Genomic DNA, 25,747 nt, shown 5'->3' on the forward strand with positions numbered 1-25,747 from the left:
TGGGGATGGGGGTGGGTCTGGGGCCCGGGGCGCTGTCCGGGCCTGGCGGTGCTGAAGCGCGTCTGGGGCCGCCCGGCGGGCTGCGGGTTGCGGAAGGAGCCCTCGGGCGGCGCTCTCCTGTCCTCCCCTCCCCTGCCCTGTCCTCCCCTCCCCTGTCCTCCCCTCTCTCCGTCCTCCCCTCTCTCCGTCCTCTCTCCTCCGTCCTCTCTCTGCCCGCGCGGCTCCCAGCGAGGCCCCCAACGGCGCATGCGCCGGAACAAGGGCGGGCGGGGACGGAGGCGGCCCAGGCCCCGCCCACCGAGGCCCCGCCCCCTCCCCGGCAGGCCCCGCCCACTCCCCGCAGGCTCCGCCCCCCCCGCTTCCAGGAGGCCCTCCCAGACTGAGCCCTCCCTCAGAAGGCGCCCGGGCCGGGGAGGCAGAGGCCGTGGGTTCTAATCCCGCCCCCGCCGCCGCTCAGCTCTGTGACCTTGGCCAAGTCACTTCCCTCCTCAGTGAGCTCATCTGGAGAATGGGGATGAAAAGCGGGAGCCCCACGAGGGCCAGCCTGATTAGCTGGGATCTACCCCAGCGCTTGGAACGGTGCTTCGCACGTAGTGAGCGCTCAGTAGATCCCAGCGAACGAATGAACGAATAGACCGTGAGCTCACTGCGGGCAGGGAACGTGTCCGCTTAGGGTTCTATCGCACTCCCCCGACGACTCGGTAAAGTGCTCTGCACACACAAAGTGCTCGATAAATACTAACGTTGGTATCCGTTAAGCGCTTACTATGTGCAGAGCACCGCTCTAAGCGCTGGGGGAGATGCCGGGGCATCGGGCCGCCCCACCTGAGACTCACGGTCGATCCCCATTTTACGGAGGAGGGAACCGAGGCCCAGAGAAGTGAAGTGACCGTAAGCCCGTCAGACGGCAGGGACCGTCTCTATCCGCTGCCGACTTGTTCATCCCAAGCGCTTAGTACAGTGATCTGCACATAGTAAGGGCTCAATAAAGACTATCGAATGAATGAATGAACCCGGCTGACAAGTGGCAGAGGCGGGATTCGAACCCGAGACCTCTGACTCCCAAGCCCGGGCTCTTTCCACTGAGCCACGACCGAGTGAATGAACGAATGAATTCAAGGGGAATTCCGGGGGCTTCAAATGTTGGGACGGCGGTGACCGTCACCGCGCCGGTCGCTCGGACGGTCCGTCGTATCTGTTGAGCGCTTACTGGGTGCGGAGCGCTTAAATAAGCACTTGGGAAAGCGCGGCAGAACAATATAACAGACACATTCCTGCCCATGGTTGAATTTATGGTTTGGTGGGGGAGACAGACATTAATGTAGATAAGTACGTTTTATATATATGTTTATAGACATTTTCTATATATAAAGTAAGTGCTGTGGGCCTGCAGGGGGATGAATAAAGGGAGCGGGTCAGGATGATGCAGAAGGGAGTGGGAGAAGAGGAAGGGAATTCGATTCGACTGCGCGCCCGTCGGAGGGCAGGGACCGTCTCTGTCTGTTACCCATTTGTCCGTTCCGAGCGCTTAGTCCAGTGCTCTGCACGTGGTAAGCGCTCAACAAATACTATTGAATGAATGAATACTACTGAAAGGGAAGGCCTCTTGGAGGAGATGGGCCTTCAACAAGCTTTCGAAGGGGGAGAGAGTCACCGTCCGTGGGATCGGAGGAGGGACGGCGTCGCGGGCCAGAGGTGGGATGGGGGCGACAGGTCGGCGGGGAGATCTAGACGAGACGGAGGTACGGAGGGAAGGTTGGCGTTAGAGGAGCCGAGCGTGCGGGCTGCTTTGGTGTAGGAGAGCAGGGAGGTGAGGTAGGAGGGGGCGAGGGGATTGAAAGCCAAATGGTGAGGAGTTTCTGTTCGAGGGAGAGGAGGATGGGGCAACCCCTGGAGGTTCTGGAGGAGTGGGGGACGATGGACTGAACGTTCCTGTGGAAAAATGATCCGGGAAGAAGAGCGAGGTTCGGACTGGAGTGGGGAGAGGGAGGAGGCGGGGGGGGGGGGGGATGTCTCTGTGCCTCCGTTCCCTCGTCTGTAAAACGGGGATTAAAACCGTGAGCCCCACGTGGGACGACCCGATCACCTTGTATCCCCCGGCGCTTGGAACAGTGCTTTGCACAGAGTAGGCGCTTCACAGATACCAACGTTATTATTATTACTAATCCGGCCGGGAGAGGAGAAGTGCTTGGATTGACGCGGGAGCAGGTTGGATGGAGAGGAAAAGGTGGATTTTAGCGATGTGGTGAAGGTCGCCGACTGACTGGGAGCCCGTCGTTGGGCGGGATTGCCGAACTGTCCATGCCGAGCGCTCAGGAGGGTGCTCTGCACATGGCAAGCGCTCGATAGATACGATGGAATGAACGACTGATGGACCGATTTCCTGTAGCTCTTGATTATTGTTGCTGTTGGACTCTCAGCCACAAGGAGTTTGAACCCCGGCTCCTCTCGTCGCCGGAATCTATCGCTCTTTGTTGCACTGATGACCGTTCTTGTGTTTTTTGTAGTTTTGGACCTTTGCCGTTTCTTCTTCCTCTTCTTATTGTTGTTATATTTAAAGAGTTCTTCTTATCGTTGTTGTATTTAAAGAGTTCACGGCGTAGACGTGAGATAATCGGGTCAGCCACGGGACTCACAGTCTAAGTAAGAGGGAGAAGGGGTATTGAATCCCCATTTTCCGGTTGAGGAGACTGAGGCGCTGAGGAGTGAAATGACTTGCCCAAGGTCGCCCAACAAGTAAGAGGCTGAGCTGGAATAATAATCCAGGTCCCCTGACTCCCGGGCTCGTGCTCTCGCAGAGAAGCAGCGTGGCCCAGTGGGAAGAGGCCGGGCTTAGGAGTCAGAGGTCGTGGGTTCTAATCCCGGCTCCGCCACTCGTCAGCTGTGTGACTTTGGGCGAGTCGCTTCACTTCTCGGTGCCTCAGTGACCTCGTCTGTAAAATGGGGATGAAGACTGGGACCCTCAAGTGGGACAACCTCATGACCCTGTATCTCCCCCAGCGCTGAGAACGGCGCTCGGCATCTAGTAAGCGCTTAACGGATACCGACGTTATCATTAGGCAACGCTGCTTCTCTTTCGTTATGTGCCCGTCGCCGGCCCGCTCTCTTCTCTCCTTATTTTTAGAGTTTGAGTACCTCGGAAGCCGGGAATCCTGGCCAACTCTCACCATTTTTTTCCCTCGGTGCTTAGGACTGCGCTTTGCAACAGTAGGAACTTCATAAATACTGCTAGAACTACGACTACTTAATAAGTACCATTATTACTACCGCTAAATAAAGACCATTACTATTACTATAATCGAATGCGGCCGAGTCATTTCCAATTCACGGCGACTCTGTGGCTATATTTTCTCCGGAACGTCCTGTCTTTGGCCATAATCCGCAACCCTGCCGACGGGGCTCTTCCGTTACCGTTGTTACGGTCTCTCTCCGTCGCTGCCGGTCTGCCTCTTCCGTGTTTTCCCTGGATTTTTCCTCGCGTTATTTCTTTTTTCTCCGGACTGTCAGTCGTCCTCGACGATGTGTCCAAAATCTGCTAATCTAAGTCGAGTCATTTGGCTTCCCAAAGACCACGCTGGGCTGATTTGCTCTGAGACCCATTCGTTTGTTTTTCGGGCCGTCCGTCATGTCTGCGAAAGCCTTCTCCGACGGCGCATTTTCAAAAGAATCGAGAAAATCCAGAAGTCACGAAACGTGCCGATGTAGCGGTCGCACATTCCGAGCGCTTGGTACGGTACAGTGCTCTGCACGTGGGAAGCGCTCAATAAATACTATTGAATAATAATTATAATAGAATGCGGTTCTACTATAATCGTATATAATACGGCATTATAATATCAACGATATTATAACGATCGCCAATGATCAATAATAAATGAGGACCGATGATGATTATTAAGAATATCGATGATGTAAGGATCGACCATGATTAATAATAAATAGGGATCGATGATGATTATTGAGATTATCAATGATAGAAGGATCGACCATGATTACTAATAAATGAGGATCGATGGTGACGATTAAGAATACCGATGATATAACAATCGACCGTGATTACTAATAAATGAGGATCGATGATGATTAGTGAGAATATCGATGATATAACGGTCGACCGTGATTAATCATACATGAGGATTGATCATTATTATTAATAATGTCGATGCTATAAGGGTCGACGGTGATTATTAATAAATGAGGTTCGATGGTGATTATTAATAAATACTAATGACGTTGGTATCTGTTAAGCGCCTACTCTGTGCAGAGCACTGTTCTAAGCGCTGGGGTAGACACAGGGGAAACAGGTTGTCCCACGTGGGGCTCACAGTCTTCATCCCCATTTTCCAGATGAGGTCACTGAGGCACAGAGAAGTGAAGTGACTCGCCCACAGTCCCCCAGCTGACAAGTGGCAGAGGCGGGAGTCGAACCCATGACCTCTGACTCCAAAGCCCGTGCTCTTTCCACTGAGCCACGCCGCTTCTAATCGATGGTATAACAATCGACCATGATTAATGATAAATGAGGATCGGTGATTACTAATTCATTCAATCGTATTTATGGAGCGCTCGCTATATACAGAGCACTGTACTAAGCGCTTGGAATGGACAATTGGGCAACAGATAGAGGCCATCCCTGCCCATTGACGGGCTTACAGTCTAATCATCATATCGACGATATAACGGTCGACAATGATTAATAATAAATGAGGATCGATGATGATGATGATGATGAAGGCTAGGGAAAGCAGCGTGGCTCAGTGGCAAGAGCCCGGGCTTGGGAGTCAGAGGTCACGGGTTCGAATCCCGGCTCTGCCACCTGTCGGCTGGGTGACCGTGGGCGAGTCACTTCACTTCTCTGGGCCTCAGGGACCTCATCTGGAAAATGGGGATGAAGACTGGGAGCCCCACGTGGGTCCACCTGATGACCCTGGATTCCCCCCCCCCAGCGCTTAGAACAGTGCTCCGCACAGAGTAAGCGCTTCCCAAATCCCAACAGTATCATTATCATTCTAACGATCGACAATGATTACTAATAAATAAGGCTCGGTGGTGAGTATCAATATTAAGATATTATTATTGATATTATATTATATAGGTTATATATTTATATTTTTATAAGTTATATATGATATATTTGTAAATTTTTATATGTTATATATATTATATTGATATTAATGATTATATTATTGATATTAAGAATATCCATGCTAGAAGGATCGACGATAAATAATGATCATGACTCCATAACGATGCCGTGGGTGATTTTTTTCCCCCGCAGGCCGGGCTGGGGGAAGGAAGGGCGGGGTGGGTCGGGGCCCCGCGATGGCTCCCTCCCGGCGCCCCCTGGTGGCCGCTCGCCGTGGCCGACCGGGCCTCGCCCCTAATAAAGTTGCAGTGTTCAAAAAAAAAAAAACCAACCCCGAGACCGGAAGTGCGTCCGTCGCGGGGCGGGTCCCTTCCGGTCGGGCGGCGATGAGCGACATCGTGGAGAAGACCCTCACGGCGCTGCCCGGGCTGCTGCAGCCGGCGGGCGGCCCCGGCCCCGCGGGCCCCAGGCCCTCGGCGGCGGCGGCGGCGGCCAAACAGTCGGCGTCGTCCAGGCTGGGCGGCCTCATCCGCAGCATCACCGCCCTGACCTCCAAGCACGTAGGTGCCCCCGCCAACCGGGTCCCCCCCGCGCCCCCGCAGGAAGGTTCCGGGGACGATCTGGTTCCCCCCCCCCAAATCCCCCTCCTTCCCTTCAATCCTTCCTTCCATCCTATTTATTGAGCGCTGACTAGGTGCAGGGCACTGGACTGAGCGCTTGGAACGGACAGTTGGGCAACAGATGAGACCATCCCTGCCCACGGACGGGCTCACGGTGGAGAAGGGGGAGACGCCGCAAAACCAAACCGGCAGACAGGCATCAAGAGCATCGGAATCGATCGATAGAACCGAAAATTCATTCCGTCGTATTTAGTGAGCGCTTACTAGGTGCACAGCACTGGACTGAGCGCTTGGAAGGGACAATTCGGCAAAGATAGAGACCCTCCCTGCCCAGCAGTGGACTCTCAGTCTAGAAGAGGGAGACAGCAAAACAAAACCAGTCGACGGGCATCAGTAGCATCAGAATAAATAAATAGAACCATAGATTGATTCAGTCCTATCTATTGAGCGCTCACTCGGTGCGGAGCACCGTACTAGGCGCTTGGAATGGCCAAATCGGCAACAGATAGAGACCGTCCCCGCCCAACAACCGGCTCACAGCCTAGAAGGGGGAGACGGACAGCAACCAAAAATCAGTAGACAGGCATCAAAATAGATAAATCGAACCAAAAATTCATTCGATCGTATTTACTGAGCGCTTACGAGGTGCAGAGCACTGGACTGAGCGCTTGGAAGGGACAATTGAGCCACAGAGAGACCATCCCCGCCCAACAACCGGCTCACAGTCTAGAGGCCGGGGAGACGGGCAAACGAGAAACCAGTAGACAGGCATCCAGTAGCATCAAAATAAATCAATAGAACCAAAAATTCATTCGATCGTCTTTACTGAGCGCTTACTAAGTGCAGAGCACTGGACTGAGCGCTTGGAAGGGATAATTAGGCAACAGAGAGACCATCCCCGCCCAACAACCGGCTCACAGTCTAAGAAGCGGGGAGACGGGCAAACAGAAAAACCGTAGGCATCCAATAGCATCAAAATAAATAAATAGAACCAAAAATTCATTCGATCGTATTTATTGAGCGCTTACTAAGTGCAGAGCACTGGACTAAGCGCTTGGAAGGGACAATTCGGCAAAGATCGGGACCATCCCTGCCCAGCAATGGACTCTCAGTCTAGAAGGGGGAGGAGACAGACAGAGAAACAAAACCAGGAGACAGGCATCGGTAGCCTTAAAATAAATAAATAGAACTGTAGATTCGTTCAGTCGTATTTATTGAGCGCTTACTGAGTGCGGAGCACTGAACTAAGCGCTTGGAAGGGACGATTGGGCAACAGATAGAGACCATCCCGGCCCAACGACGGGCTCACAATCTAAAGGGGGGAGACAGACAGCAAAGCAAGTAGAAAGGCATCAGTAGCATCAAAATAGATCAATAGAACCATAGATTCATTCAGTCGTATTTACTGTGCGCTTACTATGTGCGGAGCACTGTACTAAGCGCTTGGGATGGACAATTCGGCGACAGATAGAGACCATCCCCGCCCAACGACGGGCTCACAGTCTAAACGGGGGAGACAGACCACAAAACCAAAGAAGCAGTCTGGCTTCGGTATCATCAGGATAAATAGAATCGTAGATACATACACATCGTTCACAAAATAAATAGAGTAATAATTACTATATGCAAATAGGCAGAGTACTGTAGGGAAGGGGGAAGAGCAGAAGGAGGGAGAAGGGGGATTGGGGAGGGGAGGAGGAGCAGAGGGAAAGGGGGGGCTCCGTCTGGGAAGGCCTCCTGGAGGAGGGGAGCTTTCCGGAGGGCTTTGAAGGGGGAAGAGAGTTTGGCGGAGGTGAGGAGGGAGGGCGTTCCGGGACGGCGGGAGGACGTGGGCCGGGGGTCGACGGCGGGACGGACGAGAACGAGGGGCGGTGAGGAGGTGGGCGGCAGAGGAGCGGAGCGTGCGGGGTGGGATGCGGTAAAAAAAAAAAGGGAGGAGAGGTAGGAGGGAGCCAGGGGATGGACGGTTTTGAAGCCAAGAGTAAGGAGTTTTTGCTTCCCTTCCTCCTCCTCTCCCTCCCTGCTTAGTGGGAAAAGCTAGGGCCTGGGAGTCGGAAGGATCTGGGTTCTAATATTATTATTAATAATAATTCCAACACTGCCCCTTATCTGCTGCGTGGTCTTGAGCAATAGTAACGATGCCGGTATTTGTTCATTCGGTCGTATTTAGTGAGCGCTTACTGCGCGCAGAGCACTGGACTAGGCGCTTGGAAAGTACAGTTCAGCAGTAGAGACAGTTCACTCATTCAGTCGTATTTATTGAGCGCTTACTGCGTGCAGAGCACTACAGAGCGCTTGGAAAGTACAGTTCAGCACTAAAGAGAGACATTTCCTTTAGTCGTTTCTATTGAGCGTTTAGTGCGTGCAGAACACTGTACTAAGCGCTTGGAAAGAACAGTTCAGCAATAGAGAGAGACGATCCCTGCCCACGCCGGGCGTACGGTCTAGAAGGGAGGAGACAGACATCAAAGCAAGCAAACAGGCATCAATATAAATAAATAGAATTATATTTACACAGCAAAACAACGCGCTTGCTATGGGCCAGGCACTATACTAAGCGCCGGGGTGGATACAGGGAAATCGGGTCGGACACGGTCCCCGTCTCACGGCGGGCTCGCCCGTTGTACGGCAGGGGGAGGCGAGGCCCGGAGGCGTGGAGCGACCTGCCCCAGGTCACACAGCAGGCATGTGGCGGAGCCGGGATTAGAACCCATGACCCCCCCGACTCCTCTGGCCCGGGCTCTGGCCACTCCGACGTGCTGCTCTCCAAGTCACTTCACGCCTCCGTGTCCAACCCGATTAACGTGTATCGACCCCGACGCTTAGAACGTTCATCCGGTCGTATTTATGGAGCGCTGGACTGAGCGCCTGGGAGAGGACGAGAGAACGGTAAACGAGCCGACAGTCTGGGGGCGGGGAGACGGGCGTTAAGAGAAATCCATAAATGACAGATACGTATGCGAGTGCTGCGGGGCTGGGAGGGGGGGAAGAGGAAAGGGAGCGAGTCAGGGCGACGCAGAAGGGAGTGGGAGAAGAGGAAAGGGGGGCTTAGTCTGGGAAGGCTTCTTGGAGGAGGTGGGCCCCCAGTGAGGCTTTGAAGGGGAGGAGAGTCATCGTCTGTCGGGTTTGAAGAGGGAGGGCGTTCCAGGCCAGAGGCAAGATGTGGGCAAGTCCTGACACAGAGTAGGCACGTAAACAGGTGCCATAATTGTAATCATTATTATTGTTGTTCTCTGTGCCTCGGTTACCTCATCTGTAAAAAGGGGGATTCAACCCTTGCCCTTCTTCCTACCTAGATGGGGATCCCCCTGGCAGTGGGGGGGGGGGGGAGACTGTGTCTCCCTTGATTAACTTGAATCTACCCCAGCACTTAGACCAAGTGCTCGGCACACCGACCGCGTGGCGGGCGGTACATTCGGGGCTTCTGGGTGTCAGCGAGCGAGCCCCGAAACCCCGTGGACCGGGCAGCCGGCAGCCGCTCGGCGCGTCGTTTCGGGAAGTCGCCGACGGTCCGCAGAACGGCCGCGGGGAGAAGATGTCGAGGCCAAATCCAAGCCCGCAAGACGACGGTGATTGGGATATTGATTAAGCGGTCGCAAGGCTTACAGTCCAGTGGGGAAGGGAGGGCAGGGATCGGATCCCCGTTTGGCGGGTGAGGGAACCGAGGCCCAGAGGGGTGAAGTGACTCGGCCCGGGTCGCGGGGCTCGGAACCCGGGTCGCGGGGCTCCCGGGCCGGTGGCCTTTCCACCCGACCACGCTGTGCCCCGGCTTGCCGACGGTTTTGTCGGCGAGGGGATCGCGGTTCTGTGGCGGTTTTAAAGAGATCGGCCGGAAGGGGTTGGACGGGCCTCTCGTCTGGAAATTCATTACGGCCGGGGGGGTACGTCTACCGGCTCTGTTGGATTGCACCCTCCCAAGCACTTAGTACAGTGCTCTGCACACGGTAAGCGCTCAATAAGTACCGTTGATGGATTCCCTTCCCCCTCGCCGCCCCCCCCTCCCGGGCACTCCCTCCCCGCCCCCGTTTAAGCTCGCTACGGGCAGGGAACCTGGCTGCTAATTCCGTTGTATTGGACTCTCCCAAGCGTTTATTGCAGTGCTCTGCACGTAGGAAGCGCTCCCTAAATACCATTGATTGATTGACTGATCCATCGCTGTTGACTGTGGTTGTCCATTATATTCCTAGGACTCCTTCCTTCCTTCCTCAGTTTTCCCCATCTCTAAAATGGGGATTAAGACTGTGAACCCCAGGCGGGACATCCTGATTACTACTCCCAGCGCTTAGTACTGTGCTTGGCACATAGTAAGTGCTTAACAAATACCGTTATTATTATTCGGTGGCATCTATTAAGCGCCGGGGTGTAAAGCACTGTACTAAGCCTTCCTCTCACTCTCACCTGTGTAATTTTTCCAGGGTTTTTCCCCTTTTCCTCCGTTCCTCCTCCTCTGCCCTACTCCCCTCCCCGTCCCCCAGCACTTGGGTATATCCGTACATATTTATTACCCTATTCATTCATGATGTGCGTATATCTGTAATTCTAGTAATTTATATTGACGCCTGTTTACTTGTTTTGATGTCTGCCTCCCCCCTTCTAGACTGCGAACCCGTTGTTGGGTAGGGATTGTCTCTCTTTGTTGCTGAATTGTGCTCTCCAAGCGCTTAGTACAGTGCTCTGCACGCAGTAAGTGCTCCATAAATAGGACTGAATGAATGAATGAACAGTGCTTTGCAACGCAGTAAGGACTGAATAAATAATATCACGGCCAGGCACCGGGAAAGGCTACCAACCCCACCGTAAACTGTTTTATAAGCTACTGTTTCCCTTAATTGCTGCTGATTTTAGCATCCGTCCCCCCTGCAAACTCCAAGGACCCTGCGCTCAAACACTTAGTAATAATAATAATCAGAAGAAGAAGAATTCTACTTGTTAAGCACTTGCTACGTGCCAAGCACTGTTCCGAGCCCTGGGGTAGTTACAGGTTATTCAGGATAATTGGGTGGGACGCGGTCCCTGTCCCACATGGGGCTCAGCGTCTTAATCCCCATGTTGCAGATGAGGGAATTGAGGCTCAGAGAAGCGAAGTGACTTGACCAAGGTCACACAGCAGAGAGTGGGTGGAGTCGGGCTCCGCACAGCGCTCCGCGCACACGAAATTGCATCGATTTCGGGCCCCAGCTGGGCTCACGGTGTAAGGGTAAGTGCTGGGGAGGAGCACGGCGGTCGGCGGTATTTTTTTGAGCGCTTACTGTGGGCCGGGCGCTAGACTAAGCGCTTGGGAGAGGACAGTAGAGCAGTCGACAGGCGGACTCCCTGCCCAAAACAAGCTTACGCTCGAGAGGGACGGGCTGAGAGTTCATTTGCCGTTAAAATCGGCTGCCAAGCCGAATCGATAAGGAGGGAACGTTACGTTTGACACAGATCTGACATCTCCAGAAATATCTTTCGCGGAGAAGTTGTAGGAGGAGATGCTTCCGGGGCCCAAAGTGAGATGAAACTAAATAGTAAATTGATAATCGAAATTGTGCTATTTGTTAAGTGCTTACTCCGTGCCCAGCACTGTTCTAAGCCCTGGGGGAGATACAAGTTAGGTTGGACACAGTCCCCGCTCACACTCTTAATCCCCACGTTTTACGGATGAGGTGGCCGAGGCCCAGAGAAGTGGAGCGACTCACCCAGGGTCCCACGCGGCGGACGCGTGGACTGGAACCCAGGTCCTTCCGCCTCCCAGCCCCGGGCTCCGTCCGCTAAGCCCCGCTGCTTCTCGCGTCGAGCGGCTCGGAGCCCGGGTCGGAGGGCTGCGGTCAGTCGATGGATCCGTCGTATTTACTGAGCCCCTACCGAGTGCGGAGCTGGACGAGAGCGAGGGCCGGGGAAGCGGGGAGCGGCGGGGGGAGGACGGAAGGATCCCCGCTCCCCCCACCCTCCTCGTACCCCGCCACCCATCTGGGGGAGGCAGAGCGGGAGGGGGCCAGGGTTGGGAGGTGCCCGATTTTAAAGCCGTTTTCCTTTTTCCAGGAGGAGGAGAAATTAATCCAGCAGGAACTGGCCAGTCTGAAAGCCACCGTGTCGGCTCCCGGCACCACCTTGGTAAGCCCGAGAAACCTACACGGCTTCATTCGTTCAGTCAGTCGGATCTATTCAGCGCCGACTGTGTGCAGAGCACTGTACTACGCCCTTGGGGGAGCACAATAATACAACAAGCAGACACATTCCCCTCCCGCAACGAGCTCACGGTCTAGAGCTCACGGGCCTTTTTTCAGAACCCGGGTCCTTTCGACTCTTTTTAAATTTTAACGATGTCCGTTAAGCGCTTACTGTGTGCCGGGCGGTGAACCGAGCGCTGCAGGTTAGAGGTAAACTGATCAGTATGGACACAGTCCCTGCCCCACGAAGGACTCGACGTCTTCACCCCCATTTGACAGAGTGGGGAACCGAGGCCCACTGACGAGACCTACCCGAGGTCGCGCGGCAGACGAGCGGCGGAGCCGGGATTGGAACCCAGGCCTTTCTGGCGCCAAGGCCCGGGGCCTAACCACTTGGCCACGCTCCTTCTCCGCTCTAAGCCTAGACTGCACCTCCTTGAGTTGCCCGGGGATGAAAACCAGCTTCCGTTCCACGTCCGGGGCCGATATTCCGTCTCTTCGAGGGGAGGATCGCCGCCTTGTCCACATCCCAGAACTCAACCAGTTTGGAGTTCCTCAGACGGTTCCTGGTGTTCTCTGGATCTGGGGGGGGGGGGTTTTGGTATTGTTTTGTTTTTCTTCATGGTATCTGTGAGGCGCTTACTTTGTGTTAAGCGCTGCTCTAAGAGCTGGGGTAGATACAAGGGAATTAGGCTGGACGCGGTCCCCGTCCCGCGTGGGGCTCACAGTCTAAGTCGGAGGGAGAACGGGAGAACTGAGGCACAGAAAAGTGAAATGACTCGCCCGAGGTCACCCAGCGAGCAGCTGGCGGAGCCGGGATTAGAACCCGGGTGCTCTGACTCCCTGCCCGGGCTCCCCGAAAATGGGGATCGAGAGCGCGAGCCCCATGTGGGGCAGGGACTGTGTCCAACTCGATTTGCTTGTATCCACCCCAGCGCTTAATACGGTGCCTGGCACACAGTGAGCGCTTAACAGGCACCATCACGATTATTGTGACCAACTCTATTGGATTCCCCCAAGCTCTCGGCACACTGCCGTGCCCCCAGGAGCCCGGAAGCTCCTTGAGGACCGGGATTGCATCTTCTAACTTCCTTGCCCTCTCCAAAGTGCTTAGTACAGTGCTCCGCACACAGACTCAAAGCTGCTTGAAGGCAGGGATCTGGCCTGCCGACTCTGTTGTGCTCTCCCGAGTGCTTAGGGCAGTGCTGTGCCCGCAGAGAGCGGCTGCCCTGGGGAACTCTTGGCGGGTTTTGAGGAGCGGGCGGACGGGAGCAGAACCGCTTTTGAAAAATAGATCCGGGTGGCGGAGTGAAGTTGAGTACGATGGGGGCGGAGAAGCTGGAGGCGGGAAGGTCAGCGAGGTGAGATAGCAGCACGGCGGAGCGGCTACGGTCCGGACCCGGGCGTCAGAAGATCACGGGTTCTAATCCCGGCTCCGCCACGTGACTGCTGCGTGGCCGTGGGCCAGACATCTCACTTTTCTGGGCCTCGGTTCCCTCATCTGGAAAATGGGGATGAAGACTGGGAGCCCCGCGGGGGACGGGGACTGTGTCCAATCTGATTAAGTTGTATCTACCCCGGTGCTTAGAACAGTGCCTGGCACACGGTAAGCGCTTAATAATCATAATGTTGGTGTCTGTTAAGCGCTTACTATGTGCAGAGCACTGTTGTAAGCACTGGGGGAGATACAGGGTCATCAGGTTGTCCCACGTGAGGCTCACAGTTAATCCCCATTTTACAGATGAAGGAACTGAGGTACAGAGAAGTGAAGTGACTTGCCCACAGTCCCACAGCTGACAAATGGCAGATCCAGAATTCGAACCCATGACTTCTGACTCCCAAGCCCGGGCTCTTTCCACTGAGCCACGCTTAACAGATACCGTTAAAAAAAATAAGTGGATCTCAATTGATTGATTTTCATTCTTAATGTTGTGAGAAACTATTGACGGTGGCCAGGTTAACGAGGTGAAAATGACGATTGCTTGTTAAATAGTGTTTCTGCAGAAAGACGTTTTTCCTTTGTCGGATAGTAACAATATTAAGAATAATGTAGATAATTATATAATTATAACAATCGCATATGATAGAATAATAGAATGCTATCATAATGGTGATATTTGCTATGCACTTACTATGTGTCAAGCACTGTTCTAAGCACTGGGGTAAATACAAACTAATCAGGTGGGACACAGCTCCTGTCCCACATGGGCTCCCGGGTTTAATCCCCATTTTCCAGATGAGGAAACAGAGGCACAGAGAAGTGAAGCGACTTGCCCGAGGTCACCCACCAGGCAGGTAGCGGAGCCGGGATTAGAACCCAGGGCCGTCTGACTCCCGAGCCTGGGCTCTATCCACCAGGCCACGCCAGAGCGAGGGAGTATCCGAAAACTGTGTAAACTCCCTCTAGACTGTAAGCTCGTTGTGGCCCGGGACTGTGTCTGTTTATAGTGCAACACTATCGTTATATTGTGTATTAAGCCACTGTTCATTCAGTAGTATTTACTGAGCGCTTACTATGTGCAGAGCACTGTACTAAGCGCTTGGAATGTACAAGTCGGTAACAGACAGAGATTGGCTCTAAAGCAGTCCACCCCTTCAACCCCCTCCTTGCTCACCTCTTTTCTCTTTGAGAAGCAGCGTGGCTTAGTGGCAAGACCCCCACGGGCTTGGGAGTCAGAGGTCGTGGGTTCTAATCCCGGCTCCGCCACTTGTCTGCTGTGTGACCTTGGGCAAGTCACTTCACTTCTCTATGCCTCAGTTACCTCATCTGCAAAAATGGGGATTAAAAAATGTGAGCCCCAAGTGGGACAATCTGATTACCCCGTATCTACCCCGGCGCCCTTCTACAACCCAGCCCGTACACACTGCTCCTCTAATGCCAACCTTCTCACTGTGCTTCTATCTCGTCTGTCTCACCGCCGACCTCTCGCCCGTGTCCCGCCTCTGGTCCGGAACGCCCTCCGTCCCCAAATCCGACAGATCCTTCCTCCCCTTCTAAGCCTTATCGAGGGCGCACCTCCTCCAAGAGGCCTTCCCCGACTAAGCCCCCGCATTTCCTCATCCCCCACTCCCTTCTGCGTCGCCCTGACTTGCTCCCTTCGCTCTTCCCCCCCTTCCAGCCCCCCCAGCACTGATGTCCGTATCCGTCATTTATTTATTTGCGGTGATGTCCGCCTCCCCCCGTCTAGACTGTGAGCTCGTTGTGGGCGGGGAATGCGTTTATTGTTGAATCGTCCTCTCCCAAGCGCTTAATACAGTGCCCTGCCCCCAGTAAGCGCCGAAGAAATAGGATCGAACGAAGGGCGTGCGTGCCTGTCAGAGCCGATGAGCCCGACGGGTTCCCTTTTTGTCTTCCAGAGGCTGATGAAGGAGTGCATGGTGCGGCTGATGTACTGCGAAATGCTGGGTTACCAGTCCTCCTTTGGCTACATCCACGCTATCAAACTGGCGCAGCAAGGAAACCTTTTAGAGAAGAGAGTTGGTTGGTTTGTTTGGTTTGTCTGTTGGTACTGGTTAAGCGCTTCCTCCGTGCCAGGCGCTGTTCTGAGCGCCGGGGGAGCCCCCCGATAATCAGCTTGGACACGTTCCCTTCCTTCCTTCATTCCATTAGATTTATCGAGCGCTTAATTGTGTGCAGAGCCCTTTACTCAGTGTTGGTATTTGTTAAGCGCTTACTATGTGCAGAGCACTGTTCTAAGCGCCGGGGTAGACACAGGGGAATCGGGTTGTCCCATGTTGGGGCTCACAGTCTTCATCCCCATTTTACAGATGAGGGAACTGAGGCACAGAGAAGTGAAGTGACTCGCCCACAGTCACACAGCTGCCAAGTGGCAGAGCCGGGATTCAAACTCATGACCCCTGACTCCAAAGCCCGTGCTCTTTCCACTGAGCCACGCTGCTTCTCTTGGGAGAGTACAGTGCAACACCAGGCAGACTCATTCCCTGCCCACCTCGAGCTTACAGTCTAGAGCGGGGGAGCCAGACGTTAATAGAAATCGAAAAATGATAGATACGGGCCTAAGTGCTGCGGGGCGGCAAAGGGAGCGAGTCGGGGCGATGCAGAGGGGAGCGGGAGAAGAGGAAAGGGGGGCTGGGTCAGGAGAGGCCTCTCGGAGGAAGAGGGGGAGAGTGATGGTCTGCGGGATTTGAGGAGGGAGGACGTTCCCGGCCCGAGGCAGGAGGTGGGCGAGGGGTCGGCGGGGAGACGGACGACGGACGCTTGTGGGATAGTGTCTTTCCCACGTGAGTCGGGGTGCGTGGGACCAATAACCCCGGGTGGGACCCGGGTCCTCCGCCATCCTCAGACTTGCAGCCGGGTAGCCCCGGCCCACACCTCCCTAGCCAGCGCTGACTCTGACCCAGAGCCCCGTGGCCGGGGTAGGTTCCACGGGTTCCTCGCCTCCCTGCCCCGACCTAGTCCCCGTTTTACAGTTGAGGAAACTCAGGCCCAGAGATGTGAAATTACTCGCCCAGGGTCACCCAGCAGGCCCGTGGTGGGGCCAGGAGTAGACCCCAGGGTCCTTCTGACTCCCGGGCCTGTGCTCTTTCCACTAGGCCACACTGCTTCTCTGTGTGCCCGTCCCCATCTTACAGATGAGGTAACTGAGGCCTAGAGATCGGCCGAGCCCCGGGGAGCCTTTTTTTTCTATTTTTTTCTTCTTAAAATGGTATCTGTTAGGTGATTACTTTGCGTCAAGCATTGTCTCATTGTGGGGGTAGATTCAGATTTATCCCCTATCCCACAGGAAACAGATAATAACAGTAATAATGATGATGGTATCTGTTAAGCACCTACTATGTGCCAAGCACTGCTCTGAATGCTGGGGCACTTACAAAATAAAGAGGTTGTCCCACGTGGGGCTCACAGTCCTAATCCCTATTTTATGGATGAGGTCACTGAGGCCCAGAGAAATGAAGTGACTTGCCCAGAGTCGCACAGCTGATGAGTGGTGGAGCCAGGATTAGAACCCATGACCTCTGGCTCCCGAGCCCACGCTCATTCCACCGAGCCGCGCTGCTTCTGGAAACTGAGGTCCAGAGAAGTGAAGGGACTCGCTCGAGGTCACCCAGCGGGCGGAGCCCGGGATCAGAACCCGGGCCCCGGGCTCTCTTCCCACGGCCGCGCCGCTTCTCACGGGGTGTTCTCGCCCTGTCCCCGGCAGGTTACTTGGCCGTTTCGCTCTTTCTCCACGAGAACCACGAGCTCTTGGTGCTGCTCGTCAACACCGTCGTGAAGGTACCGTTTCGCCCGGCGGAACGAACGACGCCGTCCACTGACGACCCCCGGGGCCGTCGTCCGCCGCTTGCCGCCGGTCAAGCGCCGCGCTAAGCGCTGGGCCGGATCGAGCCCCACCAGCCCCACGCACGAGACGAGGGGCGGACGTCCGGGCGGGCGCGGCCCGTCGGGGAATTTCCTCGTCGGCAGCGTCTGCTCCGAACGCGGAGGCCAAGTGGAGAGGGAGTCTGTGGGGCTCCCGTTCTCTGGGGGAGATTCAGCTTTCTCCCGCCCCCCACTCCGTCGGGCAGTAGTATTTATCGAGGATCGGCCCCGGGCGGGACACTATGCCGAGTGCTCGGGAGGGGACGGTGGAATTAAGCCTGCGAACCCCAAGTGGGAGAGGGACTCGACTCATTTACCTCGCGATCGCCGGTGGGGTGGGAGGCCGCCCCCGGGGGAGACGGTGCAGCCGAGCCGGCTCCGAGGGGACGACGCCCCTCTGCCCGGCGGGCGTCGGCGACCGATCCGGGAAGCTGACCTGGCATCTCTCCTTCCCCTCCCCTACTCTCCCGCCCCGGTCCGGTCCGGCGGCCCGGCAGGACCTGCAGAGCACCAACGTGGTGGAGGCGTGCATGGCGCTCACGGTCGTCAGCCAGGTCTTCCCGCGCGAGATGATCCCCGCCGTCCTCCCGCTGGTCGAGGACAAGCTCCAGCATCCCAAGTGAGTCCCCCGCCCTCACCCCGCAGGGTTCCCGGTACGAATCGCCGGAGCCGTCGGGCGCTTACCCTGTGCCGGGCCCCGTTGGAAGCGCCGGGGTAGGTACGAGATCGGCACGTCCCACACCGGGCTCAGTTTCGACCCCCACTTGACCGACGAGGGGACTGAGCCCCAGGGGAGCGGAGGGACTCGCCCGGGGTCACGCAGCAGACGAGGTGAGAAGCCGAGATTAGAACCCAGGTCCTTCTAAATCCCGGGCCCGGGCTACATCTGCCAGGCCTTGCTGCTCGCACTCATCCCAGTCGGCGGAGAGCGGGATTTTGGTTTCTTCGTGGTGTTCGTTGGCGCTTACCGTGCGTCGCAGACGGGCCCCTCTAGACTGTAAGCTCCCTGTGGGCAGGGAATGGATCTGTTATAATATTTATTCATTCGTGTTTATTGAGCGCTCACTGGGTGCGGAGCACTGCACCGAACGCTCGGAAAGTACAGCTCGGCCACAGGTAGAGACAGTCCCTACCCGACAACGGGCTCACGGTCTAGAGGGGGAGAGACAGACAACCAAACGAAACAGGTAGGCAGCAATAGCATCAATATAAATGAATAGAATTACAGATATATACACGTGGTTAATAAAGTAAAGAGAACAATAAATATGCACATCTGTGCACGAGTCCTGTGGGGCGGGGAGGAGAGCAGAGGGAAGGAGCGGGGGCGGTGGGGAGGGGAGGAGGAGCGGAGGGAAAGGGGGGCTCAGTCTGGGAAGGCCTCCTGGAGGAGGGGAGCTCTCAGGAGGGCTTTGAAGAGGGGAAGAGAGGGAGTCTGGCGGAGGTGAGGAGGGAGGGCGTTCCGGGACGGCGGGAGGACGTGGGCCGGGGATCGAAGGCGGGACGGGCGAGAACGAGGCACGGGGAGGAGGTTGTATTGTATTCTCCCAGGTGCTCTGTACAGAGCTCCCCGCACTGTCAGCGCTCAGCCAAAAATACCGTTCCTGGGAGGACTGTGCCTCTTATTCTGCCTAGTATGAATAGAATTATAGATAGGTGCACATCGTTAATGAAGTAAATAGGACAATAAATATGCACATATGCGCACGAGTGCCGTTACTGCCCCTACTGGGGCGACCGTTACTCTTTCGCCAACGAGAACGACCGTTCCAGGGAGTATCACCACCGTCACGAGGATAAGAAGCGGTGCGGTTTAGTGGTCAGGGCCCGGGCCCGGGCATCAGAAGGACCTGTGTTCCGGTGCCGGCTCCGCCCCGGATCCGCCCTCTGACCTCGGGCAAGTCACTCAACTTCTCCGCGCCTCAGTGACCTCATCTGTAAAATGAGGGTCAAGACCGAGAGCCCCGCGTGGGACGGGAACCGTGTCCAACCTTTCATTCATTCAATAGTATTTATTGAGCGCTTACTATGTGCAGAGCACTGTACTAAGCGCTTGGGATGAACAAGTCGGCAACAGATAGAGACGGTCCCTGCCGTTTGACGGGCTTACGGTCTAATCGGGGGAGACGGACAGACGAGAACGATGGCACTAAACAGCGTCGAGGGGAAGAACATCTCGTAAAAACCGATGGCGACTAAATAGAATCGAGGCGATGTACAATTCATTAGCAAAATAAATAGGGTAACGAAAATATATACAGTCGAGCGGACGGGTACAGTGCTGTGGGGATGGGAAGGGAGAGGTGGAGGAGCAGAGGGAAAAGGGGAAAATGAGGCTTTAGCTGCGGAGAGGTGAAGGGGGGATGGCAGAGGGAGTAGAGGGGGAAGAGGAGCTCGGTCTGGGAACGCCTCTTGGAGGAGGTGATTTTTAAGTAAGGTTTTGAAGAGGGAAAGAGAATCAGTTTGGCGGAGGTGAGGAGGGAGGGCGTTCCGGGACCGCGGGAGGACGCGACCCCGGGGTCGACGGCGGGACGGGCGAGACCGAGGGACGGCGAGGAGGTGGGCGGCGGAGGAGCGGAGCGTGCGGGGTGGGCGGTAGAAAGAGAGAAGGGAGGAGAGGTAGGAAGGGGCGAGGTGATGGAGAGCCTCGAAGCCTAGAGTGAGGAGTTTTTGTTCGGAGCGGAGGTCGATAGGCAACCACTGGAGTCGTTTAAGAAGGGGAGTGACATGCCCAGATCGTTTCTGCGGGAAGATGAGCCGGGCAGCGGAGTGAAGAATAGACCGGAGCGGGGCGAGAGAGGAGGAAGGGAGGTCAGAGAGAAGGCTGACACGGTAGTCTAGCCGGGATATGACGAGAGCCCGTAATAGTAAGGTAGCCGTCTGGGTGGAGAGGAAAGGGCGGATCTTGGCGATATTGTAGAGGTGAAACCGGCAGGTCTCGGTAACGGATAGGATGCGTGGGGTGAACGAGAGGGACGAGTCAAGGATGACACCGAGATCGCGGGCCTGCGGGACGGGAAGGATGGTCGTGCCATCCACGGTGACGGAGAAGTCTGGGAGCGGACCGGGCTTGGGAGGGAAGATGAGGAGCTCAGTCTCGCTCATGTTGAGTTTTAGGTGGCGGGCCGACATCCAGGCGGAGACGTCCCGGAGGCGGGAGGAGATGCGAGCCCGAAGGGAGGGGGAGAGGACAGGGGCGGAGATGTAGATCTGCGTGTCATCTGCGTAGAGATGGTAGTCAAAGCCGTGAGAGCGGATGAGTTCACCGAGGGAGTGAGTGTAAATGGAGAACGGAAGAGGGCCAAGAACTGACCCTTGAGGAACTCCAACAGTTAAAGGATGGGAGGGGGAGGAGGCTCCGGCGTAGGAGACCGAGAATGATCGGCCAGAGAGGTAAGAGGAGAACCGGGAGAGGACAGAGTCCGTGAAGCCGAGGTGAGATAAGGTACGGAGGAGGAGGGGATGGTCGACAGTGTCAAAGGCAGCAGAGAGGTCAAGGAGGATCAGAATGGAGTAGGAGCCATTGGATTTGGCAAGAAGGAGGTCACGGGTGACCTTAGAGAGAGCAGTCTCGGTAGAGCGGAGGGGACGGAAGCCAGATCGGAGGGGGTCTAGGAGAGAATGGGAGTTAAGGAATTCTAGGCATCGATTGTAGACGACTCGTTCTAAGATTTTGGAAAGGAAGGGTAGTAGGGAGATAGGACGATAACTGGAGGGGGAAGTGGGGTCGAGAGCGGGTTTTTTTAGGATGGGGGAGACGTGGGCGTGTTTGAAGGCAGAGGGGAAGGAGCCCTTGGAGGACCTCCGACTCCCGAGCCCGGGCTCTTTCCACCGAGCCACGCCGCTTCCTTGTGTTGGTATTCGTTAAGCGCTTACTCGGTGCCGAGCACCGTTCTGAGCGCCGGAGTAGATGCGAGGTAGTCGGATCGCTCCTCCTGGGGCTCCCGGTCTTCATCCCCGTTTTCCAGGTGAGGTCCCCGAGGCCCGGAGAAGTGAAGCGACCTGCCCCAGGTCACCCAGCGACGGGCGGCCGAGCCGGGATTAGGACCCACGGCTCTCGCCATTAAGCCGCGCCGCCTGGGAGGCCGAGATGGGCGACGGAGGCCGGGAAACGAGGCGGCGGGAGGCCGGCCAAGGGTCGGCGTCCGCGACGGTGACGGCCCAGGCCCCGGCCGGTTCTCTCTTCCCTCCCTCCCACCCCTCAGGGAGATCGTCCGGAGGAAAGCCGTCCAAGCCCTGTTCAAATTCTATCTCATCGCTCCTAACCAAGTGCAGCACATCCACCTCAAGTTCCGCAAGGCTCTCTGCGACCGCGACGTGGGGGTCATGGCCGCCTCTCTGCACATCTACCTCCGCATGATTCAGGTGGGTGGGCCCGCCCGCCTTCCGGCTCCCTCAGGAGCTCCCCCGCGACGGTAGATTCACCGCGGGCAGGGAACGGAGCTGTTTATCGTTCTCTCAGCCCCCCCCCCCGGCGCTCAGGACGGCGCGCGGACGCGGCGAGCGCTCAGTAGATACGACCGACCGGCTGAAGCGAGCCCGCGCCGTCGCTCCGCGGCCCTGCAAGTCGCTGGTCGGGGCAGCCGAGGGGGAAGCGATGCCCGTCGGTCGGTTGTAGCGCGCGCCCAACTGGGCGTGGAGTTCTGTGATGATAATAATAATGTCGGTATTTGTTGAGCGCTTACTACGGGCAGAGCGCCGTTCTAAGCCCCGGGGGAGATACGGGGTCATCGGGCTGTCCCACGCGAGGCTCGCGGCGAATCCCCGTTTTACAGACGAGGTAACTGAGGCACCGGGAAGTGAGGCGACTTGCCCGCGGTCACCCGGCTGCCGAGCGGCAGAGCCGGGATTCGAACCCGTGACCTCTGACTTCCAAGCCCGGGCTCTTTCCACCGAGCCACGCTGCTTCTCTACTGAGCGCCTGGGGGAGCCTCGGGGGAGCCTACGGTCTACCGGGGGCGGGGCCCTGTACTGAGCGTTTGGGAGGGTGCACCGGAGGGGGTGATCGACCAATCGTCGTTGCCTCAGTTACCACATCTGTAAAATGGGGGTAAAGACTGTGAGCCCCACGTGGGACACCCCGATTACCTTGTATCTACCCCAGCGCTCAGGACAGTGCTTGACACACAGTAAGCGCTTAACAGATACCGTGATGATAGTAATTGGTATTTGCCGAGCGCTTACCGTGTGCGGAGCCGGATGCGGGACGGGGACTGCGTCCAGCCTGATTAGACTGTATCCACCCCGGCGCTTAGTACAGTGCCCGGCACCGAGTAAGCGCTGAAGAAGTAGCAGAAAAACAAAGAAAGGAGCCCAAAAGACCACAGGCTCCGTTCCGCGCGGGGCTCCCAGACTAAGCAACCCTCCCGCGCCCTGCATATTGCCCCCTCCCCCTCCGCTCCGGTCAGTCGGTGGTATTTATCGAGCGCTTACCCCGTGCAGAGCGCTGTGCTAAACGCTGGGGAGAAGACGTGTTCCCCGCCCACGGCGAGCTTACCGTTTAGAAGGGGGGAGGGAAATAAAAGGCCCCACTCCTGCTTCCAGGAGAACTCGGCGGCCTACAAGGAGTTGACGGGCAGCTTCGTGGCCATCCTGAAGCAGGTGGTCGGGGGCAAACTCCCAGCGGATTTCAATTACCACAGCGTCCCGGCCCCTTGGCTGCTGATCCAGCTCTTGAGGATCCTGGCGCTTCTGGGGAAGGACGACCCCAGGTAACGGACGACCGGCGAGCTCCGCCGGCGGGCCCGGGAATCGACCGCGAGGCCCTCGGCCCCCCGGGGCGGTCGGGCGGTCCGTCCGTCCTGTCTGTTGAGCGCTCACCCGCGCAGACCACCGAACTAGGCGCTCGGGAGAGGACGATGCGGCAATAAACGGACGCATTCCCTGCCCACGGGGAGCTGACCGACCAGAGGGGGAGGCGGACGTTAATAGAAACGGGTAAAGGGCGGACGCGGACGGAAGCGCCGTGGGGCGGGGAGGGGGCGATTAGAGGGAGGAGTCAGGGAGACGCCGAAGGGAGTGGGGGAAAGGAAGAGGAGGGCTTAATCGGGGAAGGCCTCTGGGAGGAGGCGTGCCTTCGGTAAGGCTTTGAAGGGGGGGAGAGTCTTCGTCTGTCGGATGTGAGGAGGGAAGGCGTGCCGGGCCAGAGGCAGGACGTGGGCGAGGGGTCGGCGGGTCCCGTGGCGGAGCGCCGCCCTCCGGTCTCCCGTCTCCCCGTGGCGGGGTGGCGGGCGCCCCGGAAAACCGAGGTGCTCGGAATGCGGGAGGGGGCAGCGGGGCCCGGTGGAGAGAGCCCGGGGCCGGCGAGTCGGCCAACCTGAGTTCTAATGATGATAAATTATTATTATTATTATCGTTGCTGTGGTCTCTGTTAAGTGCTTACTGTGTGCCAGCCGCTGTACTAAGCGCTGGGCTGGATACGAGGAAATGGGGTTGGACACGATCCGTGTCACACACTAGGCTTGCATTAATAATAATAATAATAATAATAATAATGATAATGAGGGTATTTGTTAAGCGCTTATCGTGTGCCCGGCACTGATTGAAGCACTGGGGGAGATACAGGTAATCGGGTTGTCCCGCGTGGGGCTCACGGTCTTAATCCCCGTATTGCACATGAGGTAACCGAGGTCCCGAGAAGTGAAGTGACTGGCCCAAAATCACACAGCTGACAAGCGGCGGAGGCGGGATTAGAACCCATGATCTCTGACTCCCAAGCCCGGGCTCTTTCCACTGCACCTCATTCTTAATCCCCGTTTGACAGACGAGGTAACTGAGGCCCAGAGAAGGGAAGTGACTTGCACAAGGCCACCCAGCAGACAAAGCGGCAGAGCCTGGATTGGAACCCAGGCCCTTCTGACCGCCAGGCCCGGGCTTTAGCCACTAGGCCACCGGCCTTCTGGTCCCGGCTCCTCGGCCGTTGGCCGTCTGATTAACGAGTGATTCGTAAGAGCAGTGATCATCGTACTTGTTCACCGCTTGCAACGTGTCGGGCACTGTTTTGAACGCCGGAGTGGGTCGGACACGGTCCCTGTCCCACGTGGGGCCCCCGGTCTAAGTAGGAGGGAGGACCGGTATCGGCTCCCCATTTGACAGAGGAGGAAACCGAGGCCCAGAGAAGCTGGGGGACTGGCCCGACGTCCCCAAGTAGGCAAGTGGCGGAGCGCGAATCGGGACCGGCGTCCTCCGACTCCCGGGTCCGGGCTCCTTCCACCGGGCCACGCTGCTCTTTCCGTCAGTCAGTCGGTGTTATCTATCGAGCGCTTACTGTGTGCGCAGCGCTCGGGAAAGCGCGATGTAACAGAGTGGGTAGACGCCACCCCTCCCCTCGGGGAGCTTACGGTCTACAGGGGCAGACATTAAAACAGAGGACGGCGTGGCGTCACGGATAGAGCCCGGGCCTGGGAGACGGAAGGTCGTGGGGTCTAATCCCAGCTCTGCCACGTGTCTGCGGAGTGACCTTGGGCGAGTCACTACACTTCTCTGGGCCTCAGTGACCTCCTCTGTAAATCGGGGATGGAAACCGTCAGCCCCGCGTGGGACAGGGATTGCGACCAACCCGATTTGCCTGTATCCGCCCCAGCGCTTAGCACGGTTCCTGGCACGTGGTAAGAACTTTACTATTTCCCCGTCCGTCATCTGAATAGATTTGTTAAGTTCTATTTATCGTTATTATTATAGATGACGGACGGGGAAATAGTAAAGTGTGCCGTGGGGCTGAGGGGAGTAACGAAGGGGCTTGGGATCCCCGCGTCCCTTGCGTGGTGAGGCTAAATAGTCCCGATAATCGAAGGTGCCTTGAGGTTTCTCCTCTAGCCCGGCGACGATATCAGTCGGTGCTATTCGTTGAGCGCTACCGTGGACAGAGCACGAGCACTGTACTAAGCTCTTGGGAGAGTACGCCGTAGCAGAGTCGGCCGTCACCCGCCACGGCCCCCGGGGAGCTCACGGTCTAGACGGGGGGGACGGTCGTGAAAATCGACGACGGTTATGGGCGGAGGGTGGGGTGAATCGAGGGTGCGGATAGGCCCCGGCGAAACTCTCTGGGAAATAGAGATGCGAGGAGCCACGTTCTCGGGCGCGGCCCTACTTCAGGCTACCGCCAACGATTAGGATTGTTTTCTGGGGTGCTTTTTTTTAATCGTTAACAGGACCAGTGAATTGATGTACGAGGTCCTGGACGAGTCCTTAAGAAGAGCCGAGCTAAGTCACAATATCACCTACGGTAGGTGCCCGCCCTCACCCAGCGCTACAGAGACCGAGAACCCCCGACGGGGATTGAGTGGGCCGCTGCCTGTCGTTTGGCGAGAAGCAGTGCGGCCCAGTGGGTAGACCGCGGGCCTGGGCATCGGGAGGACCTGGGTTCTAATCCCAGCTCTGCCAATTGTCTGCCCCGCGGCACTTGGCTCCTCCGGGCCTCAGTCACCTCGTCCATAAAATGGGGATGAAGGCCGTGAGCCCCATGTGGGACAGGGACTGTGTCCAACCCGGTCTGCTTGGATCCGCTCCAGCGCTTAGTACAGCGCCCGGCACCTAGGAAGCGCCTAACAGATAACGGCAGTTATTCATCATTATC

At 56.7% G+C, this 25,747-nt stretch overlaps 1 protein-coding gene across 1 annotated transcript in view; it reads left to right on the top strand.

Moving 5' to 3' along the window:
* Window positions 1–5,445: 5,445 nt before the first annotated feature.
* The window catches only part of AP4E1 (adaptor related protein complex 4 subunit epsilon 1), a 34,138-nt gene continuing 13,836 nt past the window's right edge, over window positions 5,446–25,747 (top strand). The window contains exons 1-8 of the mRNA XM_029066092.2: window positions 5,446–5,646; window positions 11,725–11,796; window positions 15,210–15,333; window positions 17,015–17,088; window positions 17,670–17,791; window positions 21,378–21,537; window positions 22,717–22,883; window positions 25,323–25,396. Of these exons, the coding sequence (XP_028921925.1) occupies window positions 5,473–5,646; window positions 11,725–11,796; window positions 15,210–15,333; window positions 17,015–17,088; window positions 17,670–17,791; window positions 21,378–21,537; window positions 22,717–22,883; window positions 25,323–25,396 (967 nt within the window). The 5' untranslated portion in view covers window positions 5,446–5,472. The remainder of the gene's footprint in view (window positions 5,647–11,724; window positions 11,797–15,209; window positions 15,334–17,014; window positions 17,089–17,669; window positions 17,792–21,377; window positions 21,538–22,716; window positions 22,884–25,322; window positions 25,397–25,747) is intronic.

Source organism: Ornithorhynchus anatinus, chromosome 5 (genome assembly GCF_004115215.2).
Source record: "Ornithorhynchus anatinus isolate Pmale09 chromosome 5, mOrnAna1.pri.v4, whole genome shotgun sequence".
Classification (NCBI taxonomy): Eukaryota; Metazoa; Chordata; class Mammalia; order Monotremata; family Ornithorhynchidae; genus Ornithorhynchus; species Ornithorhynchus anatinus.